This window comes from Verticillium dahliae, genomic scaffold, assembly GCF_000150675.1.
Source record: "Verticillium dahliae VdLs.17 supercont1.4 genomic scaffold, whole genome shotgun sequence".
Classification (NCBI taxonomy): Eukaryota; Fungi; Ascomycota; class Sordariomycetes; order Glomerellales; family Plectosphaerellaceae; genus Verticillium; species Verticillium dahliae.
In genome coordinates, this window is record NW_009276925.1 from 735,068 (window position 1) to 757,277 (window position 22,210).

Sequence of the window (22,210 nt, forward strand, 5' to 3'; positions counted from 1 at the left end):
CCCCCCCCCCCTTCATATCTGATATCGAGAGTCGATTTTCGCTCCTCATTCGTCCTTGCCCTCGCCCTCGCCCTCGCCCTCGGCGAGAACCTTCTTCTCCTCGAGCAGCTTGGCGAGGTCGCCGTTCTGGTGCATCGACACAACAATGTCGCAGCCGCCCACAAACTCCTTGTCGACGTACAGCTGGGGGATCGTCGGCCAGTCCGAGTACTCCTTGATACCTGCGTCACCGGCGTCAGCGAAAAGAAGAAAGAAGAAAAAAATTCATCTTGCAGGAGAAACGCACCCGACCGCAGCTCGGCGTCCTCGAGCACGTTAAAGGCGGCAAACTTGGCCGGGTCGACGCCCTGCAGGCCGAGGACCTGGATGCTCGCGCGCGAGAAGCCGCACTGGGGCGTCTCGGGGGTGCCCTTCATGAAGAGCACGACGGGCGCCGAGGCGACGGCCTTGTCGATGGCCTGGCGCGTCTGGTCGGAGAGGAGGCGGCGCTGGGCGGCTGTGAGGAGGAAGGGGTTCGGGGCGCGGAAGGCGGAGGTCGCCGGGCGGGCGGCGCGCAAGGCGCTCTGTCGGGGGTTTTTTAGTCAGTCTTGTTCTTCGACGACGGAGACGCTGGGGCGCTGGGGAGACGTTACAGAGGCGAGGAGGGATCTTGACCACATGTTTGGGAAGGTGTGTGGATGTGCGGTGAGGGTACAGGCTGGAGAGACAGGAGACTAAAGGACGATGGGCGCCGTTGATGAGAAATCGCCCGAGGCAATGGTGTAAAAAATACGGGTGATGTAATCGGCTGTCGGTGGTACGTTGGTCGGTGTGGTTCGGTGACGGCAGCTTTGGCCAATCGGCTTTGTTGCTTTGTTGCTTTGTTGCGTTGGACGACAGCTTACTTCATCATTGTCTTTGGCCTTCGAGAACGCGGCCTTGACTGCCGTTGCTTTTGACCAAGGTACCTACCTAAGGTAAGGTAGTACCTACTAAGGTAAGGTAGGTACCTATTTCTTGACCAGAGCAGAGAGCTCTACCTTTCCATGACTCGAAAGATCTAAGAAAGCCGCAGGCCATCCATCTGAATCCCGCCATTGGCAAGTCGAACAGACCTCTCAAGCAAGTGCTGAAGCTGACCCCACCAAGACCCCTCACCACCACATCTCACAACTCACCAGATCACATGCCCTTTTCTTTCCGTAGCCTGACCCAGCACATGATGAATCCGGCCGATGCCGTGGCGGGCGCCCTCCAAGACGGCAAAGCCCACCTGCTGCTCGCCTGCACCGGCAGCGTCGCCACCATCAAACTCCCCTCGATGCTGGCCCACCTCGCCCGTCACCCGTCCCTCTCCATCCGCATCATCCTGACGCCCTCGGCAGCGCAGTTCCTCACGGGCACATCAGCCGAGCAGCCAACCGTCGAGTCGCTGCGCCGCCTCCCCGGCGTCGACGGCGTCTACCTCGACGCCGACGAGTGGGGTCCCCACGCGTGGAAGCGCGGCGCCTCGATCCTCCACATCGAGCTCCGCCGCTGGGCCGACCTGCTCGTCCTCGCGCCGCTGTCGGCCAACTCGCTCGCCAAGATCGCCGCCGGCCTGTCCGATAACCTCATCACGTCCGTCGTGCGCGCCTGGGACACGTCTGTCCGCGCCGACGGCACGCGCCGCCGCATCGTCGCCGCGCCGAGCATGAACACCATGATGTACACCCATCCGCTGACGGCGCGGCACCTCAAGGTGCTCGAGGAGGACTGGGGCGGCCGCGACGGCTGGTTCGATGTGCTGCGGCCCGTGTCCAAGGCGCTGGCGTGCGGCGATGTCGGCGTCGGGGCCATGAGGCCGTGGGAGGAGGTTGTCGCGCTGGTCGAGGAGAGGCTTGGGTTGTCGGCGGAGGGGGCATCGCGAGGTGGGAGGAATGTGGCATAACTCGTTTACGAGGTGGGGTTGCTTGACGACTATTCAAAGTATTTACCTTCATCCGCCTGGTGTCACGACAACGGATGGTACTTTCTACTGGAAATGCTCAGCGTGATTGCATGTTGGCCTGCTATTTGATGAGAACTTGAGGGAGGGCTCATTTCTCATGAACACCACCAATATACTGTTTATGGCTGCGATGTGAACGTAACTCGTCCAGACCCAACTCCTGGTATGACATGATCCAGTATGATATTCCAAACAGGAAGGCCTGACTCGGATACTCTACCGTGAATCCGAATCATGCCAAGCAGGACGAGACGTAGTAGATGGTGAGGTGTTATTTTCTTTCCTTGTCATTCGAAGAAGAAGAGGAAGAACGAAGGAAAACGGACCGGTCAAGAATATGCAGAGGTAGAAGACACAAGATTGAGAATATGCCATAATCATGATCGCCAGAAAGCCATGCATGTTCTATCAAACACCGGCATGACGGCCACTCGAGGGAATGTCTATAAAAACATTGGGCATTCCCATGATCCTGCCCAACTGGAGTTCCGGGTGCAGCGCCATGCCAGCATGGAAGCAGCGACTGCCATGGCACATTCAACCATGTTCGACGGTAAAACCACCAAAAACTGGTCACAATGGGCAGATGGAGCTGTCACCTTGATCAAAGTTGATAGTATGACCGACAGTCAAGCAATGGGAAGAGGCCTCCAAGGTACTTGATCTACAAAGCGCAGGGCTACCGAATCATACTCTTCTACGACAGCAGTCTCGACAATGTGAGTGACGGAGGGCCACGCGTGGGAGGTAGGCGCATGCGTGGCTGGGATCTTCAGACTTATTACATCGCCACAGGCTCTTCGGACGAGACTTTCTTCTGGGTGGTATCGTGAGTCTAACGCAATCAACGTCGGCACAAAGTTTGGCCATTTTTGGCTCGGCAGATTCATGACACCTTCGATCTTGAGTACTTCGATGCCCTCGTGGCCCTGCATGTAAGCTGAGAGGAGTGCATTCGGCGTGAGGAACCTTGCAAAGCAAGAGATTTGCAAAGCAAGAGATACTGGACGCGTGGAAGGGAGGGGTATACATGGACATTGGACTTTACAGATTTTACCGATTCGTCATGGCAGGACGACTGATGAGCGATCCTGGCCCTTCGTATGGGACAGCAGCGGTGAGGAAGGAATCTGGTTGCCTGGACTGAACGTGTTTGTTGCCGTCATGACAAAGCCTGGCTCGCTCCCTACCTTCGGCCTTGCGGAGTGATACCCGGTGTGGTTCGGGTTGGACCGCGATGGGAACGCGACTACGAGCGACTACGAGCTGCCAAGCATGGCGATTCGTCATGGTGGGCGGGTTCGCCTCGGTTGCAAGTAGAATTTTCGGAGATGGATCGTAACGAGATGGATCGTAACGAGATGGATCGCAACGAGATGGATGTAACGACTGTATAGTCGGACCAGGCCAGCCAGCGATTGGGGCACGACGTTGAGCGTGCGCCGGCTGCAGAGAAGAGCGAGAGGGTGGGTTGTGGCTCAGCGGCCGCGTGGTGTGGAGAGACTCACAGGGCGGATGCTATTTCGAGAGCACCAGCCACTCTTCTCTTTCTTGGCCTTCCGTTCATTCGTTCGCTGGAGATACAGTAAGTAGTAAGGTTAAGGTACCGCACGAAGGCAGAATGACAGGACAAGCGTTGACTCGTCAGTCGCGTGCCACTGCATTGGCGGTTCCTGGGCCGCCCTTGAGCCGCCCTTGAGCCGCCCTTGGGTGGGAGCCGCCCTTGAGGTGGGTGACCTTGAGGTGGCCTGGCAAGCCTGAGTGGGTGAGGGTGGGTGGTGGTGGCGGGCGGATGGGGAGTTTCCCGGCCATGGCGGCGCATGCTGTGCCACCACTCCACTGTTCGGATAGCGCGTCCATCCACTGAAAGTTTCCGTGACTCGCATCGCTCTGGGTGACGACGGGCCAATGAGCCACGGGTGTCACGGCACTTTGAGCGCTGTTCGTTTGCTCAGCCTCGCGGCGTTGGAGATCGCCCTCGCCTGTGCTCCCCATTGTCCCCCTACGTACGTACGTACCTACGTTAGGTAGCAGGCATCGTGTCATTTGAGGGTTTTGGGTTTCGCGTCTGGTACATAGCAACGGGCTGCAGATTAGTGCATGTCCATTCGCCTAGGTACCTAGGCAGCTAGCTACCTTGCATGGGTGCCTACCTTGCAAGTAAATCAGTAGGTGGATGGATCGCCGTGATACCACGGTGCGGCAGACAGGCTGGCAACTGGTCAACAGGCTGGCAACTGATCAACAGCCTGGCAACTGGTCAACAGCGTGAGAGCAGCCGTCACCGCACATGGAATGCCGACTCGCCAAGGTCTCCGACGTCACCTGGGGTCCAAGAGGGAACTCGTGTGTTTCAGCTCCTGGGACATGGGATCCTTGGAATTAAAGCTGTGACCGTGACCCACCACCATCTGTCCCATCCACACTCACCCAGCCTCTCAAGCCTCTCTCTTGGTCTCCTGGTCTCCCAAGTCTCCCTACCCTCGCTCCCAAGCAACCAGCAACGGCGGCAATCCAACCAGACACCCTTGTTGCTGTCCGTCGCCCATCGCCCATCGCATGCCCGCCGTCATCTGCTACGAATTTCATCTTCATCAGCTTGAAACCCCAGAGAAGGCGCGCACCCCCTAATCGAAAGGGCCTCCCGCTGCCGCATTTCTCTGGTACCACTCGACCACCTTTGACCCTCCTCGATCCCCATCGCATTACTACTTCTCCCCAACCGACACGATCCACCGGCACCAAGTCGCATCGCATCCGATCCGGTTCCGTCTTCGTCTCCGTCTCAAGAAACCTGGCAGGGTCCCTGCGCATGAGTTGACGGCTTGTCGCGCATACTGTACACACGTAGCCCTCTCATCGCAACCTCGGACACCCCCCTCCACCCAGCTGCGGCGCGCCAGCTCGAGAACAATCAATCCCATTGACGGACCACCGAGAAGCACAGCGACAGACAGCGCGCACAACGCAGCAATCCAAAAGACCACCAGAGTATACACACGGCCCATTGGCCTCAAACACCCGTTCCCCAGATCGTCTTGTCACACCCAACCCCCCCCTTGTGAACCATGGCGTATAATCGTTTAGGCAAGTAGGAACCTTTCCTAAACTCTCGTATTCCCTTGACCCGTTTCCCACTCTCATACTTTGAGAAACTGCCTCCATCATCACCTGCCCCAACTTGACTGAAACCCCACCCTCCTCTGGACGCCGCCTTCGTCCTTGTGTGAAACCAGCAGACAGTAAGGCTGTCTCTGTGTTCGTCCTCGTGATCCAACTCTCACCAGTCGGGCTTCGCCTCTGGAACATCTGCATGGTACTTTCCACTCCACAAATCTAATACCCGCGCTCTACAGACGACGATTTCTACAACGACCGCGTACGGCGTTCACCTTCACCAGGCCACCCCATGCAGCAAGGCTACCAGCTAGACGACCGTCCCTATGGGCGACCAGAGCAGCTCGACTACCCTCAGACGGGTCCGTCTCCTGGCGCTGTGCCCGGCAGATATGGCACTCCGAGCGACCAGCTTCAGCTGAACGCCGCCGTGAGTGCGACATGTTCATTATTTCAGGCAGCACCAGATCAGCTGACCGTCACTGCCTCTCCAGCAATCAGTAGACAACCTCAGCAGAAACAGCCCCTTCGCAGACCCCCACCAACGAGGCCCGTATCAGACAGATTACGCTGTCAACCCCGAGGCCCATCACGATGCCTACTACAACCAGCCCTACGAGCCTACTCCCATGGAGGGCACGCCGCTTGGCTACGACCCCGGCCAGCCGGGCTACGACCACGACGACCTGCGGCCGATGCTGCCCCACCAAGACTCTCACGCGAGCGAGCCATACCAGGACCAGCCCACGCCGCAAGGCGCCGGCGGCGGCATCAAGAGGTGGAAGACGGTGAAGCAGGTTCTGTTGTATCGGGGCAACCTCGTACTCGACTGTCCTGTTCCCCCCAGACTGCTGAATCAGCTGCCGCACGGCGAGCGTGATGAGTTTACGCACATGCGATACTCTGCCGCAACGTGTGATCCCGACCATTTCTATGAGGAGAACTTTACTCTTCGACAGAGGCTCTTCTCGAAACCGAGGCACACCGAGCTGTTCATTGTCGTCACAATGTACAACGAAGATGAGATTCTGTTCGCGCGCTCCATGATTGGTGTCTTCAAGAACATTGAGTACATGTGCAACCGCAAGGAGAGTAAGACATGGGGCAAGGACGCCTGGAAGAAGATTGTCGTCTGCGTCGTCAGCGACGGTCGGTCCAAGATCAACCCCCGCACGCGCGCGCTCTTGGCCGGTATGGGCGTGTACCAAGAGGGCATTGCCAAGCAGCAGGTCAACGGCAAGGATGTGACGTCTCACATCTACGAGTACACCACCCAGGTCGGCATGCGCATCGAGAAGGGTGTGGTCCAGCTCGTCCCGAAGCAGCAGCCCGTTCAGATCCTGTTCTGCCTCAAGGAAAAGAACCAGAAGAAGATCAACTCGCACAGATGGTTCTTCTCTGCTTTCGGCAGAGTCCTCGACCCCAACATTTGCGTTCTTCTCGATGCTGGTACCAAGCCGGGCGGCAACTCGATCTACCACCTCTGGAAGGCTTTCGACCTCGAGCCCATGTGCGCTGGTGCATGTGGTGAGATCAAAGCCATGTTGGGTACCGGTGGCAAGAACCTGCTCAACCCCCTGATTGCGACACAAAACTTTGAGTACAAGATGAGCAACATCTTGGACAAACCCTTGGAATCGGCCTTTGGTTTCATCTCCGTCTTGCCTGGTGCCTTTTCGGCGTATCGCTACGTTGCGCTGCAGAACGACAAGAAGGGGCAGGGCCCCCTGGAGAAGTACTTCGCTGGCGAAACGCTTCACGGCTCGGATGCGGGCATTTTCGAGTCCAACATGTATCTGGCCGAGGATCGTATTCTCTGCTTCGAGCTAGTGACCAAGCGCAACTGTCACTGGATTCTGCAGTACGTCAAGTCGGCCACGGGCGAGACCGATGTTCCGGATACGGTCACCGAACTGGTTCTGCAGCGACGACGATGGCTCAACGGTTCCTTCTTCGCCGCCATCTATGCCATTGCTCACTTTTACCAATTCTTCCGCTCAGACCACTCCTTCCTCCGAAAGGTCATGCTGTTCATCGAGTTCATCTTCCACACCATCAACATGGTCTTCGCGTGGTTTGCCGTCGGTAACTTCTTCCTCGTCTTTAGTATCCTGACAAAGAGTCTCGGCGGCGATGAACTCCTTGGTAGGACCGGTGAGATTCTCGGAGTTGTCTTTACATGGCTGTACGGCGTTGCGCTCTTCACTTGCTTCGTCCTCAGTATGGGCAACCGTCCGTCCGGCTCGAGGTGGTACTACACAACAATGGTGTACTTCTGGGCGATCATCATGGTGTAAGTTTTGATGCGAGCTTGTCACTCTCTAATCTCCCAGCTAATGACTCGTGCAGATACCTCATGTTCGCGGCCATTTTCATTGCCGTCAAGGCTATCATGGCAGACGTCAACGACGGTACCCCTTTCAGCTTGGGTGAACTGTTTAGAAACCCTGTTTTCTACACGCTGATCGTCTCCGTCATGTCGACGTACGGCATATGGTTCCTTGCGTCGTTCCTCATGTTCGATCCCTGGCACATGTTCACCTCGTTCGTCCAATACATGTTGCTCACGCCAACCTACATCAACATCCTCAACGTCTACGCCTTCTGCAACACGCACGATATTTCCTGGGGTACAAAGGGCGACGACCAGGCAGAAAAGCTGCCGTCCGTCAGCACGAAGGACGGCTCCGGCAAGACAGACCTGCCGGATGAGTCGGATCTCAACGCCCAGTACGAGCGCGAGCTCACCGCCTTTGGCTCCAAGCCCATCAAGGTCGTCCACACCCCGACAGAGGCACAGAGAGCCGAAGCGCAGATGGACTACTACCGCGGCGTCCGTTCCATCACGGTCCTCGCCTGGATGATTACGAACTTTGGCCTCGCGGCTGTCGTTCTCAGCGCGGCCGGCCTCGACCGCATCGACCCGAAGCACCAAACCGCCGAGGAAGAGGACCCGAACGCCAGGGCCAACATTTACATGACCGTTGTCCTGTGGTCCGTGGCCGGCCTGGCGGCGTTCAAGTTTATTGGCGCCATGTGGTTCCTCGTCGTGCGCATGTTTAGGGGCGTGTAAGATTTTGGTCTCCTCCTTTTCGATTCTGTACACGCTGGTGTTCTCGTACGTTCTTCTTCTTCTCCCTGCTTCATTCTGGAGACGAGAGGATTTTTGGCTGTTTGGTTTGATTTTGTTTTGTTTCAGTTGCTTCATTCATGACTGGGCGTGGACAATACCCGAGACGCGGCGAAAGAAAGAGAGACACAATCGCAAGGGGGGGCCACCCTCCCGTCTCTCAACGAACAATACATGGTGCATGGCGAGCAATGAAAGAAAGCGCACGCTTGATTGTTTAGAGGGGAGGATCGAGTCAGGGGGGGGGGGGGGGGAATACGAAGGACTCGATGGATTGGATGAAGGGGTTGAGTGAGCTTGTTGTTGTACCTTAGCTGTTCTGGTTGCACAGTTGTCCGGCTTGACGCCTGGGGCTGGATTTATGAAGACGTCAAAATCAAAGACTTGGCTCCTTTTTCGTGAATACTGGCTTTACTCATCATATATTGACGTAGGTTCTCGCACACTTCTCTCTCATAGTGTCTCGCTCGTGCCACGAGGAATCAATAGTCACAACATGGCGATATTCACATGACGGTGGCATTCTTCATAGTGGTCATCCGCCACCGACGGCCTACTGCGAACATCGTGAAAACTGTGTATTAGGAACCCGGCACGCAGACCCCGCGCCTAAGACGCCACCTCCCTCCCCAGCGTGTTCAGCTCCTGCTCCAAGAACGCCTGGGCGTTGAGCAGGTCCGTCGACCCGTACACGACCCTCTTCCGCGCGCGATCGCCGCCCGTCCGCGCGACCCACTCCTGCAAGTTGCCGTACTCGTCCATGCTGCCGCCGCCGACGGTGAAAACGATGGCCTCGGAGAAGCCCTGACGGCGCTGGCCGAAGCTGGCGCCCGTGCCGGCTCCGGGGCCACCGGGACCGCCCTGGCCCGGAAGACCGCCGGGGAGGGCGGATCCTGTGCCGCCGGCGCGCACGGAGCTGGGCGGCGGCATGGTGCCGCGGGCGTTGGCGGAGCGGGGGTCGAAGTAGAGGTAGTTTTCCGTTTTGGCGATGGCCGTGCTCGAGGCCGTCGAGGGGTCCATGATGCTCTCGATGATCTTGGTGATGGTGAAGTCGCGGTCGGCGGGCAGGAACGTCTTGATGCCGCCGATGAGCGACTCAAAGTTGGAGGAAAGGCCCGTGGGCACGCCGCTCTCCTTCAGCCGGTCGGTGAGACGGCTGGATATGGAGGAGAAGCGCCCGAACAAGTCGGTGCTGCCGGCCTGTTGGGGCGACGGGTTGTTGATGGTGGTGAGGTTCGTCAGCTTTGTCGTCGATTTCAGTCTTGTACATGTCAGCAAGAGCCCTTCCTCGAAGTAAAGACAGGAAAATAAGCGCCGTGGATGGATAACGTACTGTCGAATATATGGCAGACACTCGACGTCCGCGCCCGCGGCCGTCAGCGCTTCGACGAAGCCCTCCCACTCCGTTCGACTCAGTTCGGCCTGTTCCGAGTTGGAGCTCAGGAAGAAGTAGATGAAGAGTCGCAGCTTGTCGGCGGCTTGTCCCTCATCGCTCTTGATGAGCTCCATCATTTGCGCCTTGGTCTGCTTGGTGATGTTCTCCTCAAGCTGGAAGTAGTTGTCGAGCTGCCGATCTTTAATGCCGGTGAGAAGAGCAGCCAGGATATTCATGTGCATATCCAGCACGGCCTTGCGCTCTCGTAATTCGGGAAGCAACGTGATGGCGGCTTTGAGGTGCTGCGCACTGGCGCTCGTGTCATTTTGCAGGTCTTCGAGATCGGTCACACCGCTGTCGACACGGTTAGTAGAGAACCCGAGACGCATGATCCCAGTTTACTGACGTCTTGGCTGTGATTTGCGTGGCCTCTTCCTTGTACTTCGTCAATTCAGAATCAATGTCTTCGGCGACCTGGGGAAACGGTAACAGGCTATTTTTTCTCCAAAAGAAGTCCTCGTTGGTCAAATCATAAGTCTTCTTCGTCTTTCCCTCATCCACAATGGTGATGCGCCTCTTCTCCATAGAGAGCACGTCTTGCACCAGGGACTGGTATGTCCAGGAATGCGAAAGCATTGGGAGAAGATCCACATCTCGGTCGAGAATGACCAACACAGGGCGTGATGTGGGTGTTGCTGATGTGTTTGACCGGGCGCTTGAAGAGAAGAGGTTGTCTTTCGAGTTGAGGATGTGGTCGCGCAGTTTCCGGTCGAGCTTTGCAGATATCATCTCAGCAGCGGCTCCCTTGGGGCACCGGATGATGGGAATAACGCCTGGCTGGCTGTTAGTTCATGCGTCTCAAGAACGGCACAGTGGACCCACCCATGGTCACGACAACGCTGAACAGCCGATTGACGATGGTGTCTACCAGCTCATCAAGCTTCTCGTCTGTCGTCTTGGCGCTGTTGAGCGCCGAGTATGCCTTTGGGATTCCCAGCCTGAACAGATCAGGCTCCTCGACGATGAAGTTGAGGTATTGGTCGAAGAGTTGGGCAATGTTTTCTGATGTTTCGGCAGCGGCAGTCTCCGCGGCGAAATCCTCCAGAGCTGCTCGCGGAATGCCTCCCAAACAATTGATCTGTGGGCTGGTCAGGGGTAAGATCTTGACGGGCCTCGCAGCGTTAGACCTACATATGCTGGAGAGTAGAGCCCGTTCTGTAGATCGACAGTGATTTGCTTCAGGTTCTGAGGCGTTGGCTCGACAAGATAGATGACGGGAACGTCTGGGATCGGGTGTCGCGAGGCGCCAATATGTCTATTCCGTGGTTAGCCTTTAGCCATGCCGCAGTCGAGCGTCTGGAGAACCACAGTACGTGTGGAGGGTAACGCCCAGAGACCTGAGGTTCTGAACCGTGAGGACAGAGCTGCAGACATCACGTCCAAGGTCGTCGAAACAAAGGACCTTCCATATCGGTTCGCCCTCTGCCGTGAGGATGGATGACGGTGCGATCGCGCTCACGTGGGATTCGTCGGTCTCGGTCGTATCAATGGCATCGTTCAGGTTCAAGATCTTCTTGAGGGAGGCTGCAATGCATTAGTGTCTCTGGAGTCACAAGGACAGTGCTGAAGCTCCGATGTACTGACCGATCTGGCGGTCCCTCAAGGAGGTGCCTTTGGATGCCATTGCAGATGGCGAAGAGCTATTGAGCTCCGGCTGGGATTTGGATGGTGATTAGTGTAGTGTGTGTCGCGCGTGAGAGGAGCTATCCTGGTCGCCCCGATGCAGAAGGCGAGGATTCTTGTGTGAAATTCGGCTGGCGCAGGATCGAAAAACAAGGTCGGCCGTCAACATGAACTGTGACCACGAGTTCGCGACTATTCGAGGCCAGGCATCTAGCTATCCCGCCTCTAGCCTCCGTGTTCTCAAGGTCGGATCCACTGAAACAACCCAGCCGTCAGTCATCTGCTTTGCGCAGGGGCGAGTGGGGTGACAGCTGGATACAGCGGTACAGCTTTTACCTGCATAGCACCGACCCACTTGTCCACAATCGATGTCTTGTGGCGATCCGATATATGCGTTGCTGCCTGGCATATCGGGCAACAGTCACCTTTCTGACCTCTAACAGTCATTGTCGGTGCGAAAGCGCGACCGACTTTTCCCCTTCTCACCAACCATCTCTTCTCTGTAAAACCGCGACGCCTTTCCATCAATACGTTCGCGGAAGCCATCGCACGCGACAAGTCGACCTACACCGCGTCTAAAGGCTTGCTTCTGCTCGTATAAACTGATTCTTGCCGCGTCGTTTCCTGGCCACAGGAGGCTCTGGGAGAATCGCAGAGAACTGCTCATTCCACTTCGACACGTACTTTCTGGCGCCCATCCAGCCGTCATCACACAGGTCACGCGCAAATCCCTTTCGGCCCATTCATCCATCAACCCTCTTTTCTCGCGGTCGTTTCCTCTCTCACTTAATCTTCTGCCATCAATCATGTCCGCTTCTGTAATGATTGCCATCAAATAAAAGGGAAAGCATTTGGAACTCGTCGCGCGACCAGCTCCAGCAACGGAAGTGCGCAAGAGCGCGATTTGAGTCGTTGGGAACAACGTTCGCAGGGTACGGTGACCTCCTCTCCCCGCTTGACTGACCATTGCCCTCATAACCCCCCTCAAAACCCTCTCTCATCCCCCTTCCCAAGCCCACCCGCAAAATCGCGTTTTCTGGCCGCTGAATGTGCTGCACCTCTCGACAGAGGTGCAGCATCGTCAAATTTCCCGTGAACAGCTTTGCATCTTGTTTGAGAGTCTCTTTGGTCTCTCGCACCCTGGGATCTCGCAGCTTTAATTGCAGGTTCAACATGAGGACGAGCCAGGCAGCCCAACAAGCTCGCGCTTGATGCGCGAGGAGAGCAGGCAGGCTTCGCGAGTAGAACCGCCTTTTAAACTCGTCTGCAAAGTGCAAAGCAGGCAGGACGCGTTCGTTGGGCGGCAGCTCCAGGATCCAGTTGGCGAGGATCGGCCAGTGGTGTTGGTGGGGTGGCTCGCTGCGATCATGGAACCAGTCAAACACACTACTGCTGCAGGTCAGGATTGACCCAGACACCGCTTTTCGTCCAGGGCTGGTATTTGCAGCAGGCTCTGCTTCGGAATTGTTCTGCAAAGGCTCGCTTTTGGTGCACCTCATCAACTTCCGCTGGGGTCTTTGAGCGGATTTGACAGATGGCTGCTAAAAAAAAAAAAAAAAAAAAAAAAAAAGGCCGGCAATTACAGCACTTCTCGAAGAAACAGTTGCTTGAGGTGGCTCTCATCAGCAACTCGGTGCGAGGGACAGACTCTGGTCAACCACCAAACTTGTTGGCCACGGGTTCCCACGACCGCAGCCTTTCTCCTTCCAGCGTCGTTCTCCTCGTCTTGGAAACACTGACTGCCTGCTGCGATTTCCCTCAAGCCTCTTCAGAACTGTGTCGGACCAATATGGACTCCAGTGCCGAATGCGATTCGCCGACTCTGCCTTCATTCTTCTTGCACTCATTCCTTCCCTCTTGCACAACTTACAGATCAAAGAGTTCTGTTTTAGCAGAAGCTAATCGCCTTTGTGCAGATTTCCCTCCTACACAGAAAACAATTCATATAATCCTGACGGATTCCCCGTCGCTGGATTGCCTTTTCCTTGGTATGCAAACTCTCCACACTCGTTCGAAGAAAAAAGCCCAAGACCCGAACTCTGTCCATGGTCGATCTTGACGCCGCTGAACACAATGCTGACGCTGCACCCTGCACTTTCAGGTACCCTCTCAGCAATTTGTAAGTGCCGCTGTACTTTGGATCCACCAAACTCTCTCGCCCAAAGGCTGTTCGCCCGTCGCCCCACCTTTCTGGTTCCCGCTAGCCTCTTTCTCGCGTGGTACATTGTCTACGCCTGTGCTGATTGGCTCTTACCCAGTCCCACATCTGCGAATCATCTCATCCATCGCCATCCATCTGCGGAACCAATCAGAGTCTTCTTGTCTTTCTGGGCAATTGCTCACGTCAACTTCCATCAAGTTGATTCACGATGCAAGACTGGCAGAATACTGGCCAGACAGGCGCAGGCCAGGATCAGAACGCACTCTGGTCCAATGCATACAACTACCAAGATGGTGCCAATCAATTCGAGAATGTCCAGAGCTGGTCACACCCAATGCCAGGGCAGGCTGCGTACTCCCAGCTCGGCTCCTCGCATCAGGGACAGCCAACCATCTCCAATGATCACGACACCATGTCAACCTTAGGCCACGGGGGGTTCCATCACGGCTCCAACCAGTTTGCGCTCGATGGCTCGTACTCACAGCCGGCACAAGATCAGTCAATGCAGGCTCTAGATAATTTCCATCAAGACATGTACAGCCAGCCTGCGAGTCTTGGCCAGCATCATAGCCAAGCTGCCAGTAATGGCCATGGCCATCCCCAGCAGTTCTCTCAGGCTCCTTACCAGTACCAGGGGCAAGGTGCATCTGCCTACAACAGCCAGGTGCCAACATTTTCAGAGCCCCAACTGATAACGCAACAACGGCAGCAGAGCCACACGCCTATACAGCAGCACCCGCAATTCGATTTGAGGCCACAAACATACTCTCCAGCGCAAGGCTTCTCTCAACCCCAACCCCAACATCAACTCCAGCCACACCTTCATCAACAGCAGCAGCAGCAGCAGCAGCAGCAGCAGCAACGTCCTCTTCAACCTGACAGAGTATTCTCAGGCTCACCCCATCCGTACCAGGCCCAACCGATCGCTCCACAACAAGGCACGCACCAGAACGTCCAAGCTCTACCCAACCCATCACAGGTGCCGTATGAACAGGCCCAGTTCATTCCTCAGCAGCAGATGGGGTACTCTCATCCAACCTCAACGGCAACCTTCCAGCCACTCGCCCGCCCACCTACCGAGCTGCAGCCACAGCCCCAATCTCAAGTGCAACACCAAGCCTCGGCCGGCTTTTCAGCTAGCCCTCAGCCGCTGGGCCAGCAATCCCTGGTAGGCGCTGCGTCCTCTCAGACGGTGTCGCAAGTTGGCTTTCAGGAGTCACCGCAGGCCGAGCAAGCAGCCAAGAAACGAAAACGTGCTGTGAAGAAGGAGTCAGAGCCAGAGCCCGCCGGTTCTCCACGGCCAGTCATCTCAAGAACGGCATTCGACAACACGGAGAGTCTCGTACCCCCAACAAGCACAGATGAGGAGCTGGCCGCCGTTGTCCAGTTCGCCAAGCGACCTGCTGCTGCGAAGAAGGCTTTCCCTCTTGTACCCGGTGCACACTATCTCATATCAACGGAGACGGCCAAACTGCCAACCCCTAAAAGCTACGATAGATTAGCCCCTCTTGTCGCGCTGCCATCGCAGAGTGGGAGACGTATACTTCCTGGTGCCAATCATGAGCTCCCCTGCGAAATACAGGGAAAGTTTACAGACAAATACAAACCGTCTCTGAACTTTGGAGGAAAGCCGGAAGACAGGGAGAGAGAGGCAAAGCCCTTCATCGACCAATACCAAAAGGAAATGAAAGCGCTTGGCAACCGGAAGCCTAAATATGCCGATTACCCCTTCACCTTCCAGGAGCAACTAAAAGCCGACGAAGCTGCCAAGGCCAAGGCGCAGCGGAAGGCGCGAAAAGAGGAGGAAGAAGAACGCAAGAAACCCATACGACCCGAGGCCCGTCCAGTAGACCCAGTAAAGGCTGCGGCATGGGATGTGCTCGGCATCGTGTACATCGATCCATCTGCTGTTCGTACCAATGCCCTGATCGCTGGTGCCGTGCAAAGTCTCGGCGAGTTCTTTATCAAGTTGAGAGCCGCCATGACCAAGGCCAAGCAGGAGGTCGATCAGGCGGTCAAGGAGAAACGGCCAGAGAGCGAAGTGGCCCAACTGCAGAAGGTTGGTGAGCAACAGAAGGACATGTTCGTCAAGGTCCTCGACGCCGCCCACAAACATGGCGATGATGCTGTGCTGGAGAACCTTGGCGGCCACCAGAAGGGCGTTTTGAGCCTCGTGAATCTCTTGATTGGTTGCATCAAGGCGACCGACTACTCTGGCCCTCTACCCAAAGCCACACTTCGATTCATGTCTAATATCAACTTGACGAAGAAAGTTGCCGACGCCGTCAACTTTGAGACGGTCCGGAAGAGATTCGCAGACAAGGGCGACAGCGAGGTCAAGGAACTGATCAAGACAGTGGCATCTCGCATCAAGAAGGAAGAGCCCGTCAATGGAGCGGATGCCAAAAAGCCTGCCGCTAGCGCGCCTGTTACCAAACTCGCCAAACCTGGCGTCACCAGCAAGACGCCTGTTACAGCATCGCCCACAAAACGACCTCATGAAGACGACATAGACTCCCGCCCCGGCAAAAAGTTGAACGTCGAGGGAACAAGCAGTGTCCTCGGTGCCAAGGTTGGCACCAAGCCGCAGATGGGCAGCAGCCTTCTCTCGAAGCTTGCGGGCACTAAACCCCGTCCCGCGAACTCGTCTACTCTAGCTGGCAAGAACCGACTGCTCAACAAGTCCGTGATCAAACCAGAAGGAAGCGGAAACAGCGCGACTGATGTCGCCAAGTCTGGGCCCATGCCAATGGATATTGACCGCGAGCCAAAGAAGGCAAAGCCGGAACCTCGCGCTGCTCCGGCCAAGGCGGCCGCATCATCCAGCGCTCTCTCGAGCATTGGTTCTCTTCTCGACTCCATCAATACGCCCAAGCTGGATGCACAGGCATCCAAGAAGGATACCAAGCAGAATGAAGTCCCCGAGACACCTGAAGAGCAAGCGAAGCGTCTGCGGAAAGAAGCCCGTCGCAAGCTGCGCGTCACTTGGAGGCCAGAGTCAGAGCTCGTTCAAGTCCGCATCTTCCACAAGGAGGCGGCAGAGGACCAGGACAACATGACAAGAGATGCAGCCGATGACCGTTCGGAAGGTATGATGCTGAAGCAGCGTGGTAACTACACGGAGGACGACGACGAAGATGATGAGCTGCCCTACCGCCCCTGGACTGACCCAACACCGACGGACCTCTCGACCATTCCCAAGGACTTCCGAGACAAGGCTTTCGTGACGCGCGGCGGCACCCAGACTTTCCACACTGAGGAGCAGGACTCCATCAAAGAGCGGGAGGGACGGGAGTTGTTGTTTGTTTATACGTCAATTTCTGATATTCCGCCAACCCCCAAGTCACCCGTTCCCGAGCCATCTCTTCCCGACTCGGGTGCCAAGATTGGCCACTTGCCGCGCGATGATCCCAAATACCAAGAAATTCGCAACCGGTGGAACGACATTGCGAGCCAGGGACCTGATGCGGCGACATACTACGCCGCCAAGCGTCTGCATCAACTCAAGGATGATCCTGCAGCCAAGATCGACTCGCTCCTAGGCAATCTTGTGCCAGCACCTCAGGAGCCGACGGCGGAGACGTACAACTACAACATGACACCACCGCAACAACACGCGAAGCCTCTCTTCCCGCACGCAACGCAAGTGCCACCAATTTCTCATGTTCCCGCTCCCGAGCAGGTTCTCGGCCTTCTTGCGTCGGAACGAATGAGGCTGTGGCGCTCAAGCGATCCTTACAGCACAACAACGCCCAAGACGCGTCGTCGTCACGACTATCCCGATCCCGGATTCCAGGCCATGGTGGATGCGCTTGAAGAGCTATTTGCAGTCGCAAAGGACTGGCCGTTTCCGGCCACCACGCCTCCCGCATGGCTGGCTAACAACGAAGAGCGATCGCGTGAGTGGCGCACAGGGTTTCAACGAGATGCCACCTTGCGTGCCAAGAAACAGGCTGAGGAAGCTGCCCGCCGTGAGGTCGCGAGGCAGGCACAGCAACCCTCCGCCAGCATTCAAGCCGCGGATCACCAGGGTCAGGCCCGCCCGCAGAGCAACGAGGAGGCCTGGGCTGCGTACTATCAGCAGCAGCAGCAGCACGAGCAGTACGCGCAGTACATGGCTCTCCTTCAGCAGGCGCAGCAGGGCGCCAACGGGCAGGGGCCGCAGCTGGGCGATGCTCAGTTGCAGGCTCTTCTCGGACAGATCAGCCTGCCTCAAGCCCAGACCCAGGGCGGCGGCGGTGGCGCATACGAGCTTAACCCCAACGACCAAGGGTACCAGCAGCTGATGGCGCTCTCGAAGCTTCAGCAGCAACAGCAACAGCAACAGCAGCGCGGGCGGGAGCACGGTGGTTACGAGCCGCCGCACGATCCGAACGCACTGGACTACGACGACCTGGACTACCGTGATCGCGGCGAGAGGCGCGACAGCTTCGAACACGACGAACGCGAGGGGGGCCGGCGGGACAGAGACAAGAACGGCAAGCGCAAGGGCAACGCGCCAGGCGGGGCGACGTTGGCGCCTCATCGGCCGGCGAACAAGGCGCTCATTGGGACGAAGGCGTGCTCGTTCTGGCAGCAAGGCAAGTGTGCCAGGGGTGATAAGTGCACCTTTAGGCACGACAACTAGGCCGGCGAGCAGAGCGAAAGGGCTGCGGAGATGGGTGGAGGGGGTTGAATATTTTTCTTGTTCTTTTTCGTTTGTCGAGACGGGCTAGCACATACCCCCCCCCGTTCATCATGATCATCATTATCAGCACCATCATCATCATAATTGGCGCTGTATCACGGCGCTTGGCTCGGCTGCATTGCATTGCGAGGACCTGGAGGATGCGCGTGTGCGGCTCACGCGACCGATTTGTTATTGTTCTCTTTGTCTCCTCGCGGACCTTGGAGCATTCGGCAGGCATATCGAGAGACGTCCCCCGCGCGGGACGGTGTGTTATTATAATGTATCAGCTGCATGAACATGCCATTCGTCGAATGAGGGAGATGCGCGCAGATGACGAAAGAAGATAGAATCAAACATCCTGTTGACAATATGCGTACCATGCCTGCCCCGTCTCGTCTTGCTGTGACAAGACGTGCCCTCGCGTGAGAGGTCAGGTTGGCGTAAACGCAGTGCGGCAAACGGCGGCTGTTGGGTCATATGGGCCAACTTACCAAGGCGTTGTTAAGGAGCTAGCTGCATGCGCATGGCTCCTTCGTCGGGTGGGCAGAGATGATGATGCCCGGCGAGCGGTCTGCAGTGTCTGTTGGTGGCGCACCACCCAGCGAGGCGAACCGGTCTGGCTGTTCCGGCCAACAAGAAGCGCGATGCCTCGGCGCAGCCGCCATGATGGGGGGCCCGTCTCTTTCTCTCCGTCTCTCCCTGGCTTGTTGGTGGTCTTCTCCCTCGTCGGTGTTTCTCGCCCTCTCGCTTAGTAGTGTCATGGTCAGTCAGTCCCGGTCAGGTCAAACCGGGCGGCCGCATCTCGAAGGCTGAGGCGCGAGATTCGACTGAAGGATCAGCCATGTCCGTCTTGGAAGACCCAGACGAGGCAGGCTGGAGCTAGCGACTGCGGTGGCACGTTGGTGGGGATGGGGGGGGAAAAAAAAGAGACGCGAATGAGCAGGGTCTGGGAGATGAATAGGGGGGTGTCGGGCGATTGGATGCCGGGACGCGGTCGACGAACATGACATGGCTTTCTTTTCTCCCTCCCTTCCTCCCCCCTTCTCGGGGAGGACGGCATGTTGCTTGTGGAGACTTGAGTTGGCTGCGTCTGCGACGTGTGGTCTTTTGCCGGGGGGAGGGGGGTTGTAGTTGGGGCGACTTGGGTCTTGAAGGTTTCCCTCAGGTGGAAAGCTAGTCTTGTCATGAGGGAAAGTCAAGAAGGTCCATCGGAGGAAGATGCCGACGTCTACCTTGTAGGTCAACGAGAAACAACTAGGGGTGACAGGAGAGAGCCAGGGGTGCATTTGGTGTTTGATTTCCAGGGCATCATCAGGGGACGGGACAAGGAGATCAGGAGATCAGAAGATCCATGGGGGGGGCGAGCGGGCGCTGGGCTTGGCAAGGCAGGAGGAGCTCGGACGAACTGGAGCTTGGACGGAAATCTACCTCAGACGAGGAAATGGGGGGAGCTCGGGGCGAGTTTACAGCACCTACAGGGCACCCGTGCTCAGGCGATGGAAGGCTGCCGTCTGAGCGCTGTACCTGTATGCAAATTCCTAGGTGCCCGCGCGAGGAACACTGGAGCGGGCTGCGTGAGGGGGGGCATGCCCTGAAACCGAAGAAAGGGGGTGCCCTGGAGCCATGAAACGAAACGCAGTGCCTGGGCGACCATTTGGTTCCTTTATTTCGCACTTTGGGAAGGTCATAATGTGGAGGGAAACATGGGACTGAGTTTGTTGTTGACGAGATTTGCATGACTCCTTTGAGCCCCGACGCGACGGAGCGATGTAAGGCTGGCGAGGGAAGCTAGAGTCGCAGGGCTGTCTGGTGTACATTACAGCGAGAGCCAACTGCTGGAGGGTTGCTGGAGGGTTGCAACGGTGGGCATGCAGCCATGAGCAGGAGCCCGATGAGACGTTGTTTCCCATTCTGGCCGACCAATGACTATGCATTCACTCTCACTTGCCTGAAGACGATGAGCTAAGTACCTACCTGCCTTGCCTGCCTTGCCTGCCTGGAAGGTCTACATGTACCTCACGGTGAAGCATGGACGAAATGGGCATGACGGGGCTAATTGAATGGCAACACACTCCGTCGGACGGGCAAGCATCCGATGAGAAATTAGCCCATCTGTCGAGATGCAGGCGCACTCCTTAGGTCGACGACCAAATTAGCACAACTTGACATGACCTTTGGCCAGTCACCGACGACGCCCCGCCTAAACAGCCAATCACCCACCGCCAATGTCAGCAGCAGAGGCGTTAGCTCAGCAAGCCGTGCTAATTATGCCCATTTCCCCTCTTTCCGTCCCGCTCTCCTGCCCGGCCTAGCCTCCACACCAAAGCAACCTGCTGCTGCTGGCCTCCTCCCTACCACCTTGGCAAGCTTGGGTAGCTTACCTGCATCTCCATCCACCAGACCAAGACCATCCACCAGACCACCTCAAGCAAGGTCGGCTATCGAGTCCACCGCGTCCAGCGTACCCACGGCATCACTTGCTGCCGGCCGCGTCGTCTCGGCATACCTCTACATGTACTCTTGGCCAGCGGCATCCGCGCGCCTCTCGCACAGCAAGATTGATCGAGAGCGACTCATCAACTCGTCCGTCCTCTCTCTGACCCATTTTCCCTCGGAGAAGCCAGAAGAGCACATGGGCACTGACTGCCTCGCTTCCTGACGGCAGCCTGCTGCCGATCCTGGCCATACGCGGCCACCCTTCAACCGACGAGTGCACTCAACCCGCGGGGTCAAGGTCATGGACGCAGAGAGGCACAGAGGCAGAGAGGCACAGAGGCAGAGAGGCACAGAGGCAGAGAGGCAGAGAGGGAGGTCAGAGCTCAAGGCGCAGGAGTCAGAGCTCAAAGCCTCGAGCTCACATGGATGCCAGATCCCTGCAGCCGGTAAGCGCGCATCGCACAAGGCACCCCTGTCCACCATCCACCACACCCCTCGAGCTACCCAGGTAGAGACGACCCTTTTACCTTGGAGGCCGAAGCAGAACGAGCTCGTCGACGAGACGAAGAGACGAAGAGACGGACAGCCGTGTGGCTAGCGCAGCACAGGTACATGCGCCCTGCCCACCATCCAGCTTTCCTCCTTGCCGTCTAGAATCCCAGCATCCTTCGACCATGCCCGGCTCAACCATGCCCGAGAGCCCCCGCGCCTGGTCGTCCTTCCCAAGACCGCCATGCCTTGCCCAGCCCCCCAGCCCGTTGGGGACGCGCCCGTGGCATCGGGGCTTTTTGTCTTTCAATGTCCCCCCATGTCCATGCCCATGCTTTTTTGGCTCGAGCAGGCTGTCAGATCTGGGGCTTGTGTCAGTGTCAGGGATAGGGATGTCTAGGAGTCTACTGTACAGGATCTCCGTCTGAGGAGTGCGTGCCCAACTGTCTAGCTTCCTGTCCGTCTGTCTTTCTGTCTGTCTGTTTACAGGTCTGTTCGGTATAAAGGAGACGTCTCGTCCCATCCTCCTGCGATCACGATCATAGCCCTCTTCAAGCAAGCCTTGACATCTCACACTCTTCTCTTCAACTCTTCTCTTCGTCTCTTCTCTTCACTTCAATCCTCTTCATCTCTTCACTTCACTACAAATCCTCGTACCAGCATCTGAATCCCAGCCTCTCCACACCAAGAGTCCGCTTTTGTCAACGGCCGATCAACCCGCCCTCGCCAAGCCACCCGACTCGCCCTACCAGATTCTCTAAGCGCCCAACTTCACCACCTGGCCTACACTAGGCCTCTTTCATCTCTTGCCGCTCTTCAACCACCCACTTTCTGAGAATAGATTGACTCTCTTCTCAGACACTTTCTCAGACACTGCATCTATATCTATCATTCTTCCCATTCCCCTTGCCATTGTCGATCTCTCCTGCGCTATCCAGGCTACCGCTACCAACTGCATCTGCACTTTGGCCCCTGATCGCATTCTCGGAACGCACACATCACATACCACGTCACACAACACGCAACACAGCACAACTCACAGACACCACAGCCATGCTCGCCAGGTCACTCCTCCTCCTCGCCTCCCTGGCGCTCGCCGCTGCTTCGCCCGTCCGTAAGCAAGAGAGCAGCAGCTGTGCGCAGAAGACGCCCACACTTCCTGTCAACGGTGGCGGTACGTC

General features: G+C 57.0%; 8 protein-coding genes across 8 annotated transcripts in view; 4 read left to right on the plus strand and 4 right to left on the minus strand.

The window, feature by feature from the left end:
* Positions 1–45: 45 nt before the first annotated feature.
* VDAG_02576 (monothiol glutaredoxin-5) lies at positions 46–659 on the minus strand (the record flags this gene model as incomplete). The annotated part of the gene is made up of 3 exons (XM_009653229.1): positions 46–221; positions 287–563; positions 633–659. The coding sequence occupies 3 exons, from the start codon at positions 657–659 to the stop codon at positions 46–48; spliced, it is 480 nt and encodes a 159-aa protein (XP_009651524.1).
* Positions 660–1,198: 539 nt separating this feature from the next.
* On the plus strand, positions 1,199–1,909 carry VDAG_02577 (phosphopantothenoylcysteine decarboxylase; the record flags this gene model as incomplete). The annotated part of the gene is made up of 1 exon (XM_009653230.1): positions 1,199–1,909. One exon carries the CDS (start codon positions 1,199–1,201, stop codon positions 1,907–1,909), a length of 711 nt encoding a protein of 236 aa, XP_009651525.1.
* Positions 1,910–2,571: 662 nt separating this feature from the next.
* On the minus strand, positions 2,572–3,322 carry VDAG_02578 (uncharacterized protein). Its single transcript, XM_009653231.1, has one exon. It carries the CDS (start codon positions 2,902–2,904, stop codon positions 2,599–2,601), a length of 306 nt encoding a protein of 101 aa, XP_009651526.1. The 5' UTR covers positions 2,905–3,322; the 3' UTR covers positions 2,572–2,598.
* Positions 3,323–3,613: 291 nt separating this feature from the next.
* VDAG_02579 (uncharacterized protein) lies at positions 3,614–4,783 on the minus strand (the record flags this gene model as incomplete). Its single annotated transcript, XM_009653232.1, has 3 exons — positions 3,614–3,971; positions 4,123–4,199; positions 4,400–4,783. 3 exons carry the CDS (start codon positions 4,781–4,783, stop codon positions 3,614–3,616), a joined length of 819 nt encoding a protein of 272 aa, XP_009651527.1.
* A 595-nt stretch (positions 4,784–5,378) lies between these two features.
* Positions 5,379–8,159, plus strand: VDAG_02580 (chitin synthase; the record flags this gene model as incomplete). The annotated part of the gene is made up of 3 exons (XM_009653233.1): positions 5,379–5,516; positions 5,581–7,379; positions 7,436–8,159. 3 exons carry the CDS (start codon positions 5,379–5,381, stop codon positions 8,157–8,159), a joined length of 2,661 nt encoding a protein of 886 aa, XP_009651528.1.
* A 666-nt stretch (positions 8,160–8,825) lies between these two features.
* VDAG_02581 (SLY1 protein) lies at positions 8,826–11,275 on the minus strand (the record flags this gene model as incomplete). Its single annotated transcript, XM_009653234.1, has 7 exons — positions 8,826–9,372; positions 9,550–9,945; positions 9,998–10,424; positions 10,474–10,729; positions 10,783–10,906; positions 10,965–11,175; positions 11,236–11,275. 7 exons carry the CDS (start codon positions 11,273–11,275, stop codon positions 8,826–8,828), a joined length of 2,001 nt encoding a protein of 666 aa, XP_009651529.1.
* Positions 11,276–13,643: 2,368 nt separating this feature from the next.
* On the plus strand, positions 13,644–18,062 carry VDAG_02582 (uncharacterized protein; the record flags this gene model as incomplete). Its single annotated transcript, XM_009653235.1, has 2 exons — positions 13,644–14,099; positions 14,349–18,062. 2 exons carry the CDS (start codon positions 13,644–13,646, stop codon positions 18,060–18,062), a joined length of 4,170 nt encoding a protein of 1,389 aa, XP_009651530.1.
* A 4,020-nt stretch (positions 18,063–22,082) lies between these two features.
* The window catches only part of VDAG_02583 (uncharacterized protein), a gene marked incomplete at both ends in the record, with an annotated part of 732 nt that continues 604 nt past the window's right edge, over positions 22,083–22,210 (plus strand). Inside the window, one exon of the mRNA XM_009653236.1 lies at positions 22,083–22,207. Coding sequence (XP_009651531.1) covers positions 22,083–22,207 — 125 coding nt within the window. The remainder of the gene's footprint in view (positions 22,208–22,210) is intronic.